The sequence below is a fragment of the Lytechinus variegatus genome, chromosome 19 (assembly GCF_018143015.1).
Source record: "Lytechinus variegatus isolate NC3 chromosome 19, Lvar_3.0, whole genome shotgun sequence".
Taxonomy (NCBI): domain Eukaryota; kingdom Metazoa; phylum Echinodermata; class Echinoidea; order Temnopleuroida; family Toxopneustidae; genus Lytechinus; species Lytechinus variegatus.
This window is the reverse complement of record NC_054758.1, coordinates 10351620-10371403: the sequence shown is the minus strand read 5'-3', so window position 1 is coordinate 10371403 and position 19784 is coordinate 10351620. Positions and strand designations below refer to the sequence as shown.

At 36.0% G+C, this 19784-nt stretch overlaps 1 protein-coding gene across 1 annotated transcript; it reads right to left on the bottom strand.

Moving 5' to 3' along the window:
- Positions 1-11989: 11989 nt before the first annotated feature.
- Positions 11990-19691, bottom strand: LOC121405779 (muscarinic acetylcholine receptor M4-like). The gene is made up of 3 exons (XM_041596731.1): positions 18050-19691; positions 16287-16402; positions 11990-12940 (listed from the first exon to the last, which is right to left on the bottom strand). The coding sequence occupies exons 1-3, from the start codon at positions 18945-18947 to the stop codon at positions 12800-12802; spliced, it is 1155 nt and encodes a 384-aa protein (XP_041452665.1). The 5' UTR covers positions 18948-19691; the 3' UTR covers positions 11990-12799.
- Positions 19692-19784: the final 93 nt, after the last annotated feature.

Genomic DNA, 19784 nt, shown 5'->3' with positions numbered 1-19784 from the left:
GCGTTTTTTTCTTCAATATCTTTCCATAGAACGATCATTTCTTCCCCAGGCAAATTTTGTCTGAACGTGCAACATACAAAGGGTGTTTCAGAAACAACAATAACTCACATTAGACTGATGTGTCACTTGCGTCTTTTTGCCAAAGTTGGGCAGTATGTTAATGCACCCCCCTCCCCCCCGGAAAAGGACAAAGCCATTTAGTTGCATTGTCCCATATGCCCTGGGGCGGCCCTTAGAATCGCGAATCGCGGTTATGAAAGTAAGAGGAACAACAAGAACGATTATATCTTTATGAGTGTCAAAGTCGTAGAGATGTATTCGGTATAATGCAACCCCACCTTTTAGATTGAAGCTCGAGAGACAAGTTTCACAGAGCGTATATTTCTTACTATTGCCTTTGTGAATTGTAATTTGTAATTTCCAATCCTTATATATGATTGTCTCATTATAAAAGTATATATATATATATATATACATTTTATATAAATTTTATACATATATATATTATACATTTCTATTTCAAATTATACATATATATATTTATACTTGCATACTACGCAATATGTTTATGAGTACTTTCCAGCGGTGGATCCGGGAATTTTAACAAGGTGGAGCGTTTTTGTAAAGAAAAAAAAATAAACAAGCCAAAAAAAACAAGTTTTCACTACACATTGTCAGAATCACTCAACCAATTATGCAATTTTACAATTATTCGACAAAATATCTGATTCTCTCTCTTAAAAAGAACACAATGTTGGGGTTTTTATGGACTTATCAAAAGCATTCGATACTATGGATCACCGCATTTTACTTTCTAAATTAAAGAGATATGGAATCAGGGGGGTTGTTTTCACTTGGTTCAAAGATTACTTAAGTAATCGACGCCATTATGTTTCTTTCAAATCAAACACATCCAATATTTGTACTATGAAATGTGGAGTACCACAAGGATCGATTTTAGGTCCCTTGCTATTTTTGATTTATATGAATGATATTGTAAATGCATCTCGAGAATTAACATATGTTTTATTTGCAGACGATACAAATGTCTTCTATTCCCACAAAGACTTAAGTATACTCGTCCCGACACTTAATTTAGAATTAAAGAAATTATCAAAATGGTTTAAAGCTAATAAACTCTCCCTAAATATAAGCAAAACTAATTTTATGTATTTTAAACACATTCAAACTAAACATATGTTCCTTAATATATACATAGATGACATCCCTATCATTGAAAAACAAGAAACCAAATTTTTAGGTGTATGGATTGACTCAAATTTAACCTGGAACAGTCACATTCACAATATTTGCATGATGGCATCCAGAGGAATAGGAATTCTGTTTAGATTGAAATATTATCTCTCCCAAAAATCATTATTTATGCTTTATAATTCGTTCATTTTATCTCACTTATCTTACTGCAACTTAGTATGGGGGTATGGTAGTAAGGTAAAAATAGAAAGGATTTTCCGTCTCCAAAAGAAAGCACTCCGCATATGTACTCATTCACATTTCATTGCACATACTGATCCAATATTTCACAACTTAAAAACATTGAAAATTGAAGATATTAACATTTATCAAACGGCCATATTTATGTTTAAATTTTCATCCAATACAATCCCGATTCCATTTCGCAATTTTTTTGTTTACAACAAAGACATTCACAATTATCCAACACGGCATTCAACAGATCTCCACTTAACCAACCCAAGAATATTACTCGCTCATAAGACGATACGCCACCGTGGCCCAGACATTTGGAATGCATTGCCACATGATATAAAACAATGTACATCTCTCTATTCGTTTAAAGCTTCGTTGAAAAAATTTCTTATTTCTAAGTATACCTAATTTAATTCACCTGCACTCACCCACATGCACACACTTGCACTTCTTTTTACCATTTTTTTTATATACCAATATGTATATATATATATATGTATATATATATATATATATATATATATATATATATATATATATATATATATATATATATATATATATAAATCTTATATTTCGTGACGATCAATTTATCAAATATAATTTATGATGGTTTACATGTAGCCCCCTTTCCTGGCTGCTATTGCTTCAAGCACCTCTGTGCTTATAATAGCTGGCCCCTGTATTTTACCGAACTATATCACATGCTTAGGTATGATTTAATTACCAGTCTTTTAAATTGTCACATTTAATTTGTATTCATTCAATTATGTGAACATGTTAATCTATCATTGATTTCTGAATAAAATGCAGAAACTCCTGCAAAAAAAAAATGGAGGTTATTTTGTTCCAGGAAAAATCTAAAAGTTTTATAAGCAAAACACAACAAAAATTATTTTTAAATAATCGTTTAGTACCAAACCGGTTATTTTGGTTCTGAAAGAATTTGACAGGCCCAAAAAATAAGTCCTCAATTGCGTGTGCATGATATTCCCCAAAATGTTGGTGCCTCTCAAAAAGGGTATCTTGGTCTGGGGTAATATCCATCAAACATTGATAAACAAATATTTCTATTCTGCAAAAGGTTTTTTTTTGTTTTGAATAACATTTTATTTTCTACTTCTTTCAAATCAATAAGTTTACAATCACAATTCCTATAAATCAAAATTCTTTGCATGTATACAATAAATAAACAATCAAACATATAAATATATCAATATCAATGAGATTAAAATTATTTTTCAAGCGATTACACATGAAGTTAAACTGCTAAATTTCTCTTCTGTAAGAATGTGAAATCAGACGGGGAAAATCGATATAAGTCGACAAAATAATGCAATGCTCATATATGCCGCCATTCTATCAGATATTGATCCTTTATTTTTCGAATGCTAATTTAAAAAAAAATCAAGGATTTATATTCATATCAATCAGGTCATATATTGATATTATACTGTTATGTAGCATGCAGTCTATATACCAATGTAATATCAACAGTTTACATTTTTTTTCATGACATGTTTCGTAAAAATGAGAGCATCCATTAAAGGGATGGTCCGGACTGAAGGCATTATGGCTTAATAAATAGAGTCGAATTCACTGAGAAAATCCCGAAAATTTCATCAAAATCGGATAACAAATAACAAAGTTATTGAATTTTAAAGGTTAGCAATATTTTGTGAAAACAGTCGTCATGAATATTCATTAGGTGGGCTGATGATGTCACATCCCACTTGTTCTTTTGTATTTCATTATAAGAAATTAGGTTTATTCAATTTTTTTTTCTCCAAATTACTAGAAAAAATGGATTGACAAGTGATTTAGTGCATTAGATATTTATTGCTGCAACTTATTTCATTATAAGGGAGACATATTATACACACAAGTATTAAACAATGAAAAAATTACGATTTTATGTAATAACGTAAGAAAACGGAAAGTGGAAAAGTGACATCATCACCCTACGTAATGAATATTCATGACTGTTCTCACAAAATATTGCTTAACTTTAAACTTCAATAACTTTATTATTTGTTATCCGATTTTGATGAAATTTTCGGCATTTTGCTCAGTGAATTCTACTCTATGTATCAAGAAATAAATATTTTCAGCCCGGACCTTCCCTTTAATACCCAAATAAAGGTAGTCAGAAGAACTTCATTTACCGCCTTTCGGGACATTCAAAGTCATTAATACATTCATTTTTGATGGCCCTAAATGTTTGGTATTCCCTTTGACTTGAAAAATTCCCACACCTCTTTACACTTCCTCATTGAAATCCTACAATCATATCTAAAAATACATTATCACATGTTCACAACTGTTGTTTACTTTTCCTTCTAATTTTGAGCGCTTCTTTTGTTATTTGTAATTCATATGCAGTACTCTCATTCATTCCTCATACCCCTATCCAGCGCTGTATCCAGGTTTTCAAAAAAAGGGGGGCACAAACTTTTTGGAGGATATTTCGTCCGCGAAAAAAAATTGACAAGCAAAAAAAAAGGCCTTCAACCGCAAATAAAAAGTTCTTTCAAAAGAGGGGGCAAAGGTCTGTTATTGCATTTTTCATTGAAAATTATTAATTTTGCTTCTCAAAGGGGGGGGGGGTACAATCCCTGGATCAGTTGTGACCCAGTAAGGGGGGCAGTCTGCCCCCTGCCCCCCCCCCCATTAGGTACGCTAGTGCCCATATCTCTCTCCCTCTCATTCATCTTCATTCATTCCATTTTTTATATTCCTGAGTTTTCCGTAGTTCTCGTGTTTCTTGGTTATTTCAGGTTTTATTTGTTATGGTGTCTCCTGTTGGCAATACTGGGGACTTTTTTATTCTTACCTGTTTACATCAAAATTTTGTTCCAATCTGTCATACTTTGAGGAGCTCACAATTATTGTATACAAGCTTTGCTTTCCAGTGGGATCATCAATTTTCGCAAATTATAATTCAATATAATCCTTTGTTCATATTTTGGGGATACTTGTCTGTTTTAAGTTGCTTTAAAAACCTTGGTATATTGTTTATGACATTGAATTGCTATGATTTTGTTTAATTTGTTTATATTTTGTTGAAAATTCAATAAATGAAATGAAGAATTAAAAGGGGGCATGGGTCGGGTGTGCCCCAGCCTACCTGGATTCGCTACTAGTAATTTCATAGTTATATACAATTCAGGACTTTAGGAACGATTTTTAATAGAGGTACTAGTTTGAATGAAAAAATTGAAAAGCCAAAAGCCCCCAAATAATTCTTTTTAGCACACCTAGCTGACTTCCAGGAGATGTTGCCTATGGTACACTCTAATTTCAAGGGATTTAAAATAAATCAATATCGGCTGTAAATAATGGCCCGTCGATGTTGGGATTTAAGATTAATCCTTAAAGATTTTGATTAAAAAATCAATCTTTAGGATTTACATCTAAATCTTCAGGGATTGATTTTAAATAATAATATCGACGGGTGCACTATTCACAGCCGACATGGATTTAATTTAAATCCCTGTCATTTTAGAGTGTACACTGTAAAAACTGCGGTGTTAAAAGAGGACCACACCCTGAGGTGTTAAAATTACACCCTAGAGATTAAACACAACACCAGAGTGTAAATGTAACAACAAACGGTGTTGTAATAACACCTATAGGTGAAAAAACTAACACCACCAATTTAACACCGGTGTAAAATATCCGGTGTGGTCCTCTATATGTACACCGATTAACACCACAGTTTTTGCTGTGTAAATAACACACACAGCACCCCCTACGAAAATCTTGGGGGTGCTTCCCCCGCTTCCATGTTACAATTAACATTGATAATGGTTTGACCAATACACGCGCGTAATTATTTCCATGAATGTGTACGTGTTACGAGTAATGTTACATTTATAATTCAAAATTAATAAATTCATTGAATAGCAGACTTATACAGAGGTGGAGTAATCCAGTAGTTCGATCGTGTATGAAATGGATCTATGGAACTATTTCGAAACAGTTTAGTCTAACATCTTAGTTGTTCTCTTCTATATATATACATATATATATATATATATATATATATAGAAGACACATTATATATGACACATTGTATATACTCCTGAAGAAGACGGAGGACGGAGGTCCGTCGAAAATTCGAGGAAATAAAAACTATATTGGCTTTGAAAGCATTACCATTTATCTCCAGCATATTTTGTTACTATAGTATTAGAGAAGCCAATACGTGAAACTTTAAGATATATATATATATATATATATATATATATATGTATATATATACATATATATGTATATATATATATTTATATATATGTATAATTTATATATACCCTCTTTCATTTTTTTTCATTCATCTTCTCCTTCTCACTCTTTGTTCGTCCTATTTTTTCTCATTCTTTTTCTTCTTCTTCTTTTCCTTCTTCTTCTTATCCTCCTCTTCCTTCTTCTTCTTCTACTACTACTACTACACTTTCTCTGTCTTCTCTTTTTTTTCTTCTTCATCATCTTCTTCGCTTTTACTTAATTACTCTAATGATTATGTTGGCAACTTACCTCTAAATTATTTCCAACAATATCCGTGAAACCATGGAGCTATGGTGAAACAGCTCGATCCAATTAACCACGCATCTCTTCCTCAGTTTACAGAAATGAAAAGGTATCAATAATGGCCCAGCCACTCCGCCGTATACGTAAACACTACTTCACAGTAGCGCCAAATTTTTAACACACCTTTTTCAGTACACCGACCCTGTATCCATTTATGAGTTGTGTTTATGAATTTTAACCATGTTACCGCGAATCTATTCATGAGTCGAGTACACAACTACACTTGGCAAAGAGAGGAATGTATTATGTTCCGGGCTAGCAGCTATAGGATGATAATTCATACCACATACCTATATTCAGAAAGAGGGACCTAAATGAGTGGATCGCCCGATGAATTGGAACAAAGAATTTGGGGAAGTTTCATGAATAGAAATTCAGCACTGTGCACTGATATGGGGGATTATTCCACTATTGTCAGATTGTAGATCGGCAATAAAAGAGTTTTCTGAAATGGGGATTTCCCCGTCTAGCAGTGCGTCAGATTTTCACATCGGCCTACATGATATAAAATGCAATTTGAAAAATCAAGCGCGCAAATTAGGGGTATAGGCCCAGGGCATGGCATGTGCATCACAGGAAAAGGGAACCGGAATTCTATGTAATATTCTGCCATCATAATCATAAATTTCCTTCATGAAATGTAGATCAATGAAGCTAGTTACACCAAAACTATATTCTCTCAAATAACGTCAGACAAAATTAGAGTCGAATCGGTCCGGAATAGGTCCCAAATGCAACATTATGCCAAGGATTGACTTTCCAAAATTGGCCATATATGCCTCCCAAATCCAACAGAATTGCATCCGAATAAATCCCGATCTGAATTAAAATTTTCGTGGCCCCATTTGGGAGTAATTTACAGGATATTCGGCTGGTTTTTAACATTTCAAAAGGAGCCCAATCCTTCCACGAACGTTCCCGAATCCCTGCCGAATTTTCTCATATCCGGGGAGGGAGAACACGAAGTCCTCAAGCCTCCTGTATTGTTTCGGGGAGCTCCCCAAAACAGAAACGAAAAAGTTCCGAATCAGCCCATTTCGGACAGAATCGTTCCGAATTTATTTGGAAGAATTCGGTTTTTGGTGTAGCCCTTCCTTAAGAGTTAGTGGCACAGGAACCGAATCATCTGTGAATCCATCTTAATACACGAGTTCGGGAGGTTTCGGGAATATTCTGTTTTGCCTTCGCAAATGCGAGAAAATTCGGAAGGGATTTGGGAACGATTCGATGAGGAATTCGGCTCATTTTAAATGTCCAGAACCAGCCGAATCCCCCCCCCCCCGTACTTCCGAATGTGACCACAACAAATTTCACTCGGGCCACATTTGGGATGTATTCGGGGAGGACATTCGGTTTACCTTTTCCGAACCCATTCTTCTCTACTTGGGGAGCTCCCAGAATCCATCCGAATCAGGCCATATTTGGGCAGAATTAGACCGAATTTATTCGGGAGAATTCGGTTTTGGTATAACCCTAGCTTTATTAAACCAGGATGACGTGATGTATTCATGTTTCGCACAGTGTTTACCACAGTAGCATCCTGTTCTGGTTTGTCGTCTAGAAACGGATTGTCTACTGTTACATATAAGAAGAATTGTAAGAGCAATTATATTCATTTATTTAGTTATTTCCTCTTAAAGATATTATAGGATAGAATGATCAAAAATTTTCCAGAATGTCTATGTAAAATCTTTTGTTATGCAGGCCTCTGCCTATTTAAAGCCAAGGATTATTTTTATTTCTGAACATAGATTACTTTACAATAGACTTGTAATGGTAGTGGAAATGAACAATAGGCTTAGATATTTTATTGATATTGTATAGATTTCGATGAGGTCATTCAAGAGTGTTTTAAATGTAGACTGCTCTAGAAATGGGCAGAATGGTCTATCTGCAGACAATACTAGACGCCTCTAGAATGGTGAATACTAGAAGGTTCTAGAAGTAGTTGAAATGTTGATATATAAAGTGGCAGTTTCTTCAAGGATCATATATCAGATCAGAGCTAAGACTTTCACGCCAGACTTTATGTCAGAGCAGACTTTATTTCCACCTAGAATATTTATCCTCTGCGGAATTATTTACCCGCCACCAATGAACTGTTTGCACTTATTTTGAGAGAGGAATTCTCAGTTCTCATCGAGATCATCAACCTGTTTTAATGAACGCTTTTCAACCCATGGATTGCTGAAATTGACTGCTAATCATCAACATCGCCTTCACGGACATTTCAACTCATTACAGTGACTCTTGTTATTCATCGTGCTTCAACATCGGTTTCATCATCGCCATCATTGTGAACTTTTACTTAAGGAATTTTCGCCAGCCAACTTGGACTTTTATCTGGATACTATAATTTGGAATAATTGCCAGAACTGATTTTAAGAGACGTAAGACCATTATCATATATGATTTGTTTGTATATGGTTAATTATTTCCTGTGATAAAAAAAGGGAAATTGAATATCAAATTATATTATTGTTATTTGTTGCAGTATCGTAACACTACTAAATGCCGTGCTGGGTTACATCGGAACCAAATCAGCTGCAAATCCATCCGAATACGTATTAGGGTGGATTTAGGAGTATTCTGTTCTCCCTCCTCGAACGCAAAAAAAAATTCAGGAGGAATTAGGGAACATTCTTGCAGGGATTCGGCTCGTTTTGTAAATGTTCAAAACCAGCCGAATACCCTCCAAAATACTCCCGAATGTGGCTACGACAAATTTCATTGGGGCCACATTCGGGATATATTCCGATGGAAATCGGTTGGATTTTGGGAGGCATTTGGGGGTATTCTGGGCAGATTAAGACCTATTCCTATCATTCGTGGAGTAAAGGTCCGAACCTTACCTCCCCATACCGTACGAATAGCAGCCGAATCGGTCAATTTTAGCCCATTTCGGACGAGTCTAGTGTATTTTTTCGGGAAATTCGGTGGCGTACTTAGTAAATTCGGGCACAATCGTTCCGATTCGGGTCGTCATTTGGCGATGATCGGAGGATTCGGGCTAAATTCGGCTCGATTCTGGCCACCTTTGACTCGATTGCTGCCACTATTCGGGTTGGCCTACGACTTAATGCGGTACGGCCAATATTAATTCGGGTCAATTATTTGTGTTCTGCTCTGATTCGGAACGTATTCCAGACCAAATCCCCGAATCAGGGACGAATAGGTTCCGCATCCTTCGAATTCATCTGAATCAGGCCATACTCGGGCAGAATGAATACAGATTTATGAGGGAGAATTTGGTTCTCGTGTAACCCTGGTTTAAAGTAAAGTCTCGATCCGGACTGCTCGCTTGCTGCTTGAATTATTTCTGGGTCTACAATCCCTCCTCACGGTGAAGCTGCTGGTATTGATATTTACCTGTAAATTCATTACTTTATATCCCAATAAATCCATTAAAATATAGCCTTTGAAAAATCATGATGGTCTTTAAATTAGTTTTCTTTAATTTTTATTATAACAAATTCAAGTAAATTACAATTTCTTACAAAGTATCATTAAATGATTGCAAAGCACATAAACACGGGGTGGTTGCACTAAGAAAAAAATAATGCTTTACCAAAGATTGTCATAGATAACCAGCTGGTGTCTGTTAATATTACGATTGGTTGTTTGAAATTTATCTCATAATCCATTTAGTAAATCGTTTTTACTCACCAAATCAGTTGATGTTTGTTTCGATGAAACTGACATGAAGTTATTACTCTGCCACTTTTTGAAGGGGGGAAGGAGAGGGAATATTAATTACGGGTTACATAACGTTTTTTTTTCTTAGTGTAACCACTCCGTGTTTAAGTGCTTTGCAATGATTTAATAATCCTTTGTAATTTTTGTAATTGACTTCAATTCGTTAGAATAAAAGTAGTTTACAAAAGATTTTACCAAGATTGTATATATGGATTTATAAGCACTGCATCGCATTTGGAATTCACTACCCTTAGATATACGAATTTGTAACATTTTATCATTGAAGAAAGATATGAATGATTTATTTTTCTCTAAATACTGTGTATGATACTTCTCAAAATTAATCTCATAATGGAGGTGCCTAAATGATGTCCATACATTATCTTAATACGCTATAAGGGCATTATTCTAGTTTTTTTATTAATTTTCTGTTCTGTTTTTTTAATGAATACTTAATTCGAGCCATGTTGTAGTTAAACGGGTTACTTAAATAAGTTGTTATTTAAGGGAATCCGCACTTCAAACGTGTTTATGCTTATAGTTCCTACTCTGTATTGATGTTATCAATGTAACATTATATTTTGTTATACTATTTCTTGTTCTGCATGGTGAGAAATAAAACAAACTTTATTATTCTTACATTTATCTTTTATAGTATCACCATCAGTGAAGTTCTTATCAACATTTGGAGGAATTTGACAAACGAATGTATGTCTAAAATAAAATAAATATCAAGATATCGAATGAATATAATCCATACATAGATTTATCCACAGCGTGCGCAAAAATCAACCTCACACAAACACATATTACACAACGTTTGTCGACAGTACAATTAATGGTAAATTACAGGTTCGTCTATACGCCCACTTGTTTTTTTTTTCCTTATTTGGTCTCATCCCACTCATTATTCGTAAACAATTAGTTCGTCTACTAGCCATTTAGTCTCACAACCGATTGGCAAATATATTATTTGTCTGATTTCTAGTTAGACTATACCCAATTCAATTCAATTTATTCATTAAACCGTCATCACATACAATTACATAAATACATACAAATATAAATAATCATACTGAATGTATACGAAGAAGATGAAAGTGTCACCCATTTCATCTAATAAGGTTAAGTGAACGGTTGATCCGATCTGCATTTGACAAATGATACACAAGAAGACGAAGTGGAAAATTAAACAAAATTGGCATTTGACTAAATGATAATTATACTAAGTGGGTTTAAGAAAAGGTATAGTGCATTCCTAACTAAAATTAGGCTAAATTAATAGAGTTTCTCTAACGTATGTACAATTCACTCACTGTGTTCGCACTGTGTTCACATTGTTTAATGCATAAAGATGTGGTTCACACTTTTGAAATACTCATAATTTCAAAATGAGAGGATAGTTTCAGCATGGAGAAAATAGACATACACTGTGGATTGGGCTCTACCCTGTGTGTGAGCGTCCACAGTGTTTTCACAAAGTTGACCCCTTGAATTCGAGATTGATTTGAATAAAAAGAGAAATCCAAGACCAAGCACAACCCTGAACATTTCATAAAGATCGGATGTAATATAAGAAAATTATGACATTTTAAGTTTCGCTTAATTTCGCAAAATAGTTTATGCACATCCCGGTTGGTATGCAAATGAGGGAACTGATTCATCACTCACCCACTATTTTTTCGTATTTATTGTATGAAATATTCTAATTTTTCTCATCATTGTCCAATGAAAAAAATATATTGGCCTGAACATGTGGAATTAACATTGTTTAACATTTTATGATTCAGTCAAGTTGGTCCGTATTGTCAAATTGGTAAAATTGAAAGAAAATAAAAAGAAACAAAGGAAATAGTGAGTTAGGGACATCATCGATTCTCTCATTTGCAATAATAGAATTGTGCACATGCATATACCTGTTTTTGTTGAAAATAAGCGAAACTTGATAATGCCACAACTTTTTCATTTTACATCCGATTTTGATGAAATTTTCAATTTTTTCAATTTTTTTCTATTTTATTCAAATAAACTGTTTGTTGGGGTGGGCTTTTCCTTTGAGTATGAACATCTTAAAATTGTGAAGACAATTTCAAACTGTGTTCCACACTGTGAACACCCAGTGAACCACACTGTGGACGTATTGTGAACACCCAGTAGATCACACTGTATGAGATGCAGCTCATTTTTCTTCAATTTCTTGGCCCAAGTCGAGTTGTCGTTGAGTTTGCGAACTGTGATCATAATGATCACAATGATCACACTGTGAACGAACGATTAAACACACTGACTGTAAAACGCAGTGCAGATCGCTGTGTTTTTGCAGCTGATCGAGGATTTAGTCAATTATTGTGCAATTTGTTGGCTTCAATCGAGTTTACATTGCGTTCCTAACTGTGATCACACTGTGAACCACACTTTAAACGTAGGTTACTGTGAACACACCGTGAAACACAGTGTAGGTCACTAGGTTTTTGCAGCTGATCGAGGATGTAGTAATTTATTTGTTGTGTAATTGTTTGGCACAAATTGATTTCACTTTATGTTCCAAAGCAAACCGTGAACCACACTGTAAACTTAACTGTGAATACACTGTAGAATACGCTGTGGGTGACTGTTTTTGCAGCATATCGAGGATGTAGTCTATAATTGTGTAATTTGTTGACTCAAATTGATATCATGTTGTGTTTCAAAGGGTTGTTACTGTGACCAAAACTATGACACTTGATGTGTACACACTATGACAACACGGTGGGCCTTCCCTTATGTGCATTATATTGAGGCTGTCGTCATTTTTGTATATAGTCATTTCCTGGTTCTAATCGTTTTCATATTATGTTAAAGACTTTGAACGCAATGTGAGATACTGTGTGTTTTGAAGCAGATCGGGATATAAGCTTTTTTGGTGCAATTTCTTGACTCACTAATCGAAATCATTTTTTTTTTAAATACAAACGTTGAACATAATTGAGGGACACATTGCGTGACTCTATGCCCCCCCCCCCCAGTAGATCAAGGCTGTAGGCCTGTGCATGTTTTGTTTTATTTTTTGTATGCAATTCTTCGCTCAAATTGATGGTGCCCTACTGTCAATCTTCAGACATCGCAGGGTGAGAATCCTCTTGAAACTGTCTTTGAAGGCTTCGTCTGCCAGAGCGTAACATATCGGATTGACCATACTATTCATGAAGCCCCAGAATATTACCACCTGTAATTGAAAAAAATATATAGAAAAAGTAGTGAATAGAATGTCAGCGACGCAGAAAGATAGTATACTCCCCTCCCCCTTATGCTAACGAAACTGTTCAAACCAGTCTGCAAGCGTATATACATATATATATATTCTCCTCCCCCTCCTCTTCCTCCCCCTCCGACGCCCTCCTCCTCTCCCCCTCCTCCTCCTCCCAGGCCCCCTAGCTCCCCCTCCTCCACCGCTCCCTCCTCCTCCCCCTCCTCCTCCTCCTCCTCCACTTCCTCCTCCTCCTGAGGGAAAATGAATTTGCTAGAATATATTTTTAAAAAAAATCATATTATATTGAAAATGAAATTTATAAATACCAAATAACCATCATACCCAAGAAAATTGGTACCACGGGCTAATATCTCGTGTGACATTTAAAGATATAGATGTTACCCGAATAGCGCAGGTTGTACTGAATATCATGCGACCTTTTTTTGTAATAGAAGGAAACTTAAATGGAAGAGCCAACCTTTTTTTTTTAAATATATGTGATTATCATTGGAAAGCTTGACAGTTAAAGTAGGGCATTAAAGAAATTTGTTATGATGTTTTATATAAGCCACTGATATATTGAAAAAGCTATTTTGAATGTGCCAAGAAAATCAATTAAAATATATTCAGATATACTTTCTTATCAAACAATATTTTTATTTTGATCATAGTTTCTGATGCCATGCTGATTTTCAATGATATTCGTCCAGAAACCGGATTAAGCAATTTCCGACATTTTTTTTTATTTTTCTTACGAAGCCACGAATGATACTAACAAATGTTTCGAGACTTGATAAAACAGATTTTTCCCCTCTAAATCGATATCAGTACGGTTGATGCGGTTTTATTGAATTTATAAGGATCAAAAGTGGTATTATGTCCCCTTCTAAAGATAAAATTACCTTTCGCGATCGCATTGAAATATTACTCACTCTGCAATACTTGCCAAGAGCGCTACCAAGAGTAAAATTAAAATTCAAACGAATGGGATTATTTAAAGGCCAAGTCCACCCCAACCAAAAAAATGATTAGAATAAAACATGTAAAAAGAAACAAATCCAACAAGCATAACAATGAAAATTTCATCAAAATCGGATATAAAATATTATGACATTTTAAAGTTTCGCTTAATTTCACAAAACAGTTATGTGTACATCCTGGTGGGTACTCAAATGAGGAGACTGATTTCATCATCCACTTACTATATCTTTCGTATTTCATTATATGAAATATAAAATATTTTATTTTTTGCTCATTATCAAGTGAAACAACAATTAATTTCTCCCTGAACATGTGGGATTGGCATTGATTAAAACTAACAGTGGTTCAGTCAGGTTGGTCCTCAATTGTCGAATCTGTAAAAAATGAAGCATCGTATAATCCAAACAATAAAAAACAAAAGAAATAGTGAGTGAGTGACATCATCATCTGTCTCATTTGCATGTCATTGAGTTTTTAGGGCTTTTTTCTTTAAATAATGGAAACTTTGAAATGTTATAATTCAATTTTTTTACATCCGATTTTGATGAAACTTTCTGCTTGTTTGATTTTTCGTTATTTATTCAATTTAAAACGTGAACTTGACCTTTAACTTTCCTTGCCATGACTTATTTTCACTTTTCTACTGCCTCTGACATCTGTGTTCATGATACCCTAACCAGGGGCAGATCTATGTATGTATATATAGATATATATATATATATATATATATATATATATATATTCGGAGGAAAATTTTGACAAGCCCGAAAAGAGGGGGCACACCTCTGTTTTGATAGCATTTTTACATTACAAATTTTAATTTGTAATGTAAAAATGCACGTGCCGAGCACGTTCCCCCCCCCCCCCGGATCCGCGAGTGACCTTAACATTTTATTTGATCAAAACTGTTGAACCAATAGGCTTTTTTTTTGGTGCGTGCATAGTGTAGTCCCATACATTACTTTCTATGTTAAGTGTTTGCTATTCTCGGTAATATTAAATCGTGCTTTTGCAATTCTGGTCTGCAATTATAATTTTGTTTATTTTTTTAAGAATCATAATAAATATTTTTTTCATATTTATCATTAGTTTTAGTCCCTTTAATCTACATAGCCTTCATCTATCAAATTAAGTTGTTATTTTGTTACTTAATTTTTATATCAAATATTCAGAAGAAAATCAGGTCGATCAAAATGCGCTGATTCATTACTTTGAAATAATTCATCGCAATTCGCCACTTTTATGAGGTTCAGGTTCCTCAAGACAGCGAGGATCGTTCTCAGTAACAACCTGTTTTCTGGATTTTGTAAAATTCGTTTAATAGTCACGGTTTGGTTTTAAATTTGGTTTAAACTTCCCTAAAATGGTATGCACATATAAGACATGGACTAGCTATTCTGCGCAAGTGCAAAGTTTTTTTTTCGAAGTAACGTTTAGTTGCAGGGTCAATCTCAAACTGTCAATAAATGGTCTGCAATCCACCCTAGACATATCAGAAAAGTTATTTGATAGTCAGCGGTCAGTTCATATCTACTTCAGATCGAGTAAATACTCACCTTCAGGGTACATGTACACTGGAGTCCATCTATATTTCGGTACAACGCGACAAAACTCGACGTTCTCCCACGTTTAAACTCACTCTACGGCGTTGTTACACGGCCTTCTTTTTTTTGGGGGGGGGGCTTGCTTGATAGTCAATCACCATCCTTTCTTAAAAAAAAGGTTCCAGGACACTGATTAAAAAATTAACATGATTGATTACCCTGAAGACGACATGAAAACGCTTGTCAAAACATCGAGTTTTGGTGGTCTTTTTCAGGACCAACAACAATATTATCAATAATAATATAAATGATAATAATGTGACTTCTAAAGCGCCAGATCCACTCTGTAGAGTGCTCAAGGGGCACAAAAAGCTAAGCATTAAATAAAAAAAGTTTTTAGAATTTTTTTTTAAAGTTTCGACAGAGGTACATTTTTTATGTCTTCAAAAAGGCTATTCCACAAAGTGGGGTAAGCAAAAGCAAATGATCTTTCCCCCAAGTTTTTGAAACTTTTGGAATAACAAGGAAGCCAGAAGTGGATGAGCGCAAAGACCTGTTTGGTCTGTAGCAATTGATTAATGAAAGGTTGTATACAATCTTTCATTATATTGTATACAATCTTTCATTATATTATAGCGCCACAATATATTGCGGCGCTGATCCAAGAAAGGTCCAAGAAAGATACGTGGTGTACCGTGCGTGAAAACCCACTACACTCCAAAGTTGTCTTATGCAGGCTTGAAAACAACTTTATCATGTTTATGGAACAACTTGCCAACGGGCTGACACATACTTACCGAAAGAACTATACTCGGCACGCACGTGGGACAAAATGGTGACGTCAGAGTGGCGACCATGGCCGGGAACCATGCTATCCACATAGCAGTAACGATAAAGGCCAAGGTACGAACGCCTGCGTATGAAAAAAAAATAATGCTAGGTTTATGGTTCAGTTTATGAAAGGGTACAACTTCAGGGTTGAAGTTAGTCATTCCACTAGTGTGTAAATTTAAGGTGGAGCAAATGTCAGGGAATTCTTTCATCAGGCTCCAACAAAATTATGGTCATGGAAGTACGTTAAACATCCAAATATTGATAGCGTTACGTCCTTCCTCTAGAACAAAGAAAAATTATTATCAATTGGCCTTCCTCACTACGAACAACCAAGAAGTCTTTGGCGAAAACCTGTGAATCAAAAAAGCAGTTTCCTCCTGGATGTTCTAATCGGGTTATGCAAATGGTTTTCAAAATCAGGGAAGTTCACCAAGTCAGGTGACTAATTAAGTAATATTTTTTTATAAAGTATACACATAGCATATTTCTCTAAAGAGCTGAATCTTATCATTCCTTGCTCGTCTCGCTCTCTCGCATTTTACGAACTTGATATCAACATTTGTGGATGCATCAAGGGCGTAGGCTGGGGGTGCGCTGAGGCAGAGGAGTTCAGACTCTTGCAAAATGAAATTTGAGGACTTTCTTTTGCTTTCAGCAGCTGGTTTGCCAAGCTTTGGTTCCACCTCCCCAAAATGTGCATCTCCCATTGCTCACACCAGCCAGCCTCCGCCCTTGTGTATGGTGATCTCAGAAAACTAGGAAATCTTGAAGTATACGCGATCGAATAGTCATACTATCTATAACAGAGGGTTCCCTCGGGGGTAATTGTCCGGGTGTAATTGTCCGGGGGATATTGTCTAGAGAGTAATTGTCCGGGGGTAATTGTCCTCGTGGGTAATTGTCCTCGGGGTAATTGTCCTCGGGGTAATCGTCCTCAGGGGGTAATTGTCCGGGGGTAGTTGTCCGGGGGCTAATTGTCCTGGGGGGTAATTGTCCCGGGGGTAGTTGTCCTGATCCCATAACAAAGTAGGGGTGACGGTTACTACATTTTAGCCAGTATATTAGCTGGGATGCCAAGCATTAGCAAGCATTAACAAAATTTGCGGTCCGAAGTATAAAATCGTTTTGGCCGGTCTACTATAAATGCATAGTAACGCGCATAATAATATTTGGGATTGAAACCAATTTATGTATCACTTCGCTCTCTCGAATAATATCTAAATGAATGGGTTTTCCGGAAACCAAAACCAGAAAATGAGTTCACACCCATTAAAATGATTGATTAAATGATTACTAACTCTTCTATCATGCTTAGCAACATCACTAAAATAATTTAATATGTACACAATATATACGTGCAGGTATGTACATTAAAGTGAATGAATCCTGTACCAACTCAGCAAACAACAACGAGTGATTATAATGCAATTTCTTAATAATCAATTGGTCAACGATTTATATTTTAGTAAGGTAATACCATCATAATGGTATATGGTATATATGATTCTTTCTAGTTATGATTTGGGCATTGAGCACTCTTCGTGTTTATCAACTGACACATTTAACTGTATCTATATATAATCGGGCATATTGTAAGAGAAATATTATTCACAATACTTATAACCAATTTTAAAATTTCAGCTACCAATTTAAGCCTGCAATAAGATGGCATTCCAATGCAAGAATGTAATTGTTCATGAATACTTTAGATATATTTATGGCAAACCTTTCATGCTCTCACTGCCAATTTTCTTTGTCCTTTTGATGTCTTCCTTTACAGCAACTCTCTCAGTGGCAGCCAGTGTCCGTACCGATGCAGTTATGTTGCAAGTTCCAGGATCACTTGGCCGGTCGACACCGGAAGACGGAGACTGCGTGATCCCGGTAGCAAGACTCATCTTCTTTCGACCTTTGTAGAATTTTCTAATGACGGCGTAAATTTTGGCACAGAGGGCTGTCGTTAGGATATAAAGGATGACGAAGCAAACCATGGGCAGGACAAAGCTTGCAACGACACTCTGGAAGTACAAGGGTTGGCAGACATCTTCAGGAAAGGGCCTTTGGTCATTGCCGCTGATGATCTGCCAAAGTGTCGTCACAGGTAACCAAACGATGAACGGGAGAATGTAACTGATGGCGATGATGAGGATTGCACGGGACCGTCGTCGCCAGTGTCGACGATGTCGGAAAGGGTCCGATACAGCAACGCAACGATCGAGGCTGATGAGGGTTACAAGGACCATGCTGGTTTGTGCGAACGCGTGGTCGAAGAAGGAGGCGATGTCGCAGAAGACGGCACTGAACGGCCATCGTCCCATGATTATTACGACAGCGAAGAGAGGCATGTTGACTGCACCGACCAACAGGTCGGCGATGGCAAGACCCAAAATGAAATAGTTGTTGTAAGTGCGGAGTTTGGTTGTCGTGCAGAACGCAATGACGACGAAGAGATTTCCGACGACGGTCATGAAGATGATCACGGCTATGGCCAAGGATAATACAATAACGACGTCCGGAGAATAAGGACTCGACAGGACGATGTCCTCACTGTCTCCTGCTATCATGACTGGGGTAACATCCGTCAAAATTTCAGACGCCACCGTTGTGCCGACAGGGCCAGACATATTGCAATAGTTTTCACTGCAGTTCTTGATGGAAAATCAGCAAAATATACTTCTTGCATTAATTCCACCTCTCGCACAGCATTTCACTTAACGTTAAAAACTCTTTAATCATGTCAATCCATATATATATCATTTCCGAGATGGATATTGCGGAGGACAAGTTTACGCCTGCTCAGTTTCAAATTGAATGTCATTCAATTGTGTTGACTTATACTGTCTGGCATAAGCATAAGCAATTTCGCTAGTGGGTGTCATGCACGTTCTAAACTGAGTAAACTTGCAATTGTGAGTAACCTCTCAGATATACAGAATCTTTATTTTCTTCTTAAGTTTGTCATGAGATCGCAATCACAGTACTTCGTATGGTCACTTGTAGGCCTATCATTTTGAAAAAAAAGACTTCACTTTTTGTATCTGCATCAGTTTCCTGAAAGGCAAAACCTATAGATGCCGCTTCCACTTAAATTTAAGGCTTCGGAGTTCTCGACCAATCCTTGCATGCAAGAGAGATCCGAATTCCACATGTAGAGTATCCCAATCTGCCTTTTTCTACCAAACTCTCACAAAAAAAACCGGATAAAGGACTGCAGTGTCGTTCGCGCATGCCCAGATAGAATCCGTGGCGAACTTCAAGTTTAATTGGCCTTTCCGAACTGATCGCGATTTTTTTAAAGATCATTCAAAAATTTTCTACGTTCAATATTATTGCAAAGACGGACGTGATCGGATACGATCTGCTACGATACCACCGTATTAATCGTGGCAAGAATCTTGAGAGTGTGAACTAGGTATGATCGCCAACCTGAAGCTTCTCCTCCTAATGCCTATATAGTTCCC

Coding starts and splice junctions, on each gene's coding strand:
- LOC121405779 (XM_041596731.1), bottom strand. CDS start 18,947: ATGTCTGGCCCTGTCGGCACAACGGTGGCGTCTGAAATTTTGACGGAT. Junction 16,403..18,049: donor TGGCAGTGAGAGCATGAAAG/GTTTGCCATAAA, acceptor TTTCATACGCAG/GCGTTCGTACCTTGGCCTTT. Junction 12,941..16,286: donor TGCCGAGTATAGTTCTTTCG/GTAAGTATGTGT, acceptor TTTCAATTACAG/GTGGTAATATTCTGGGGCTT.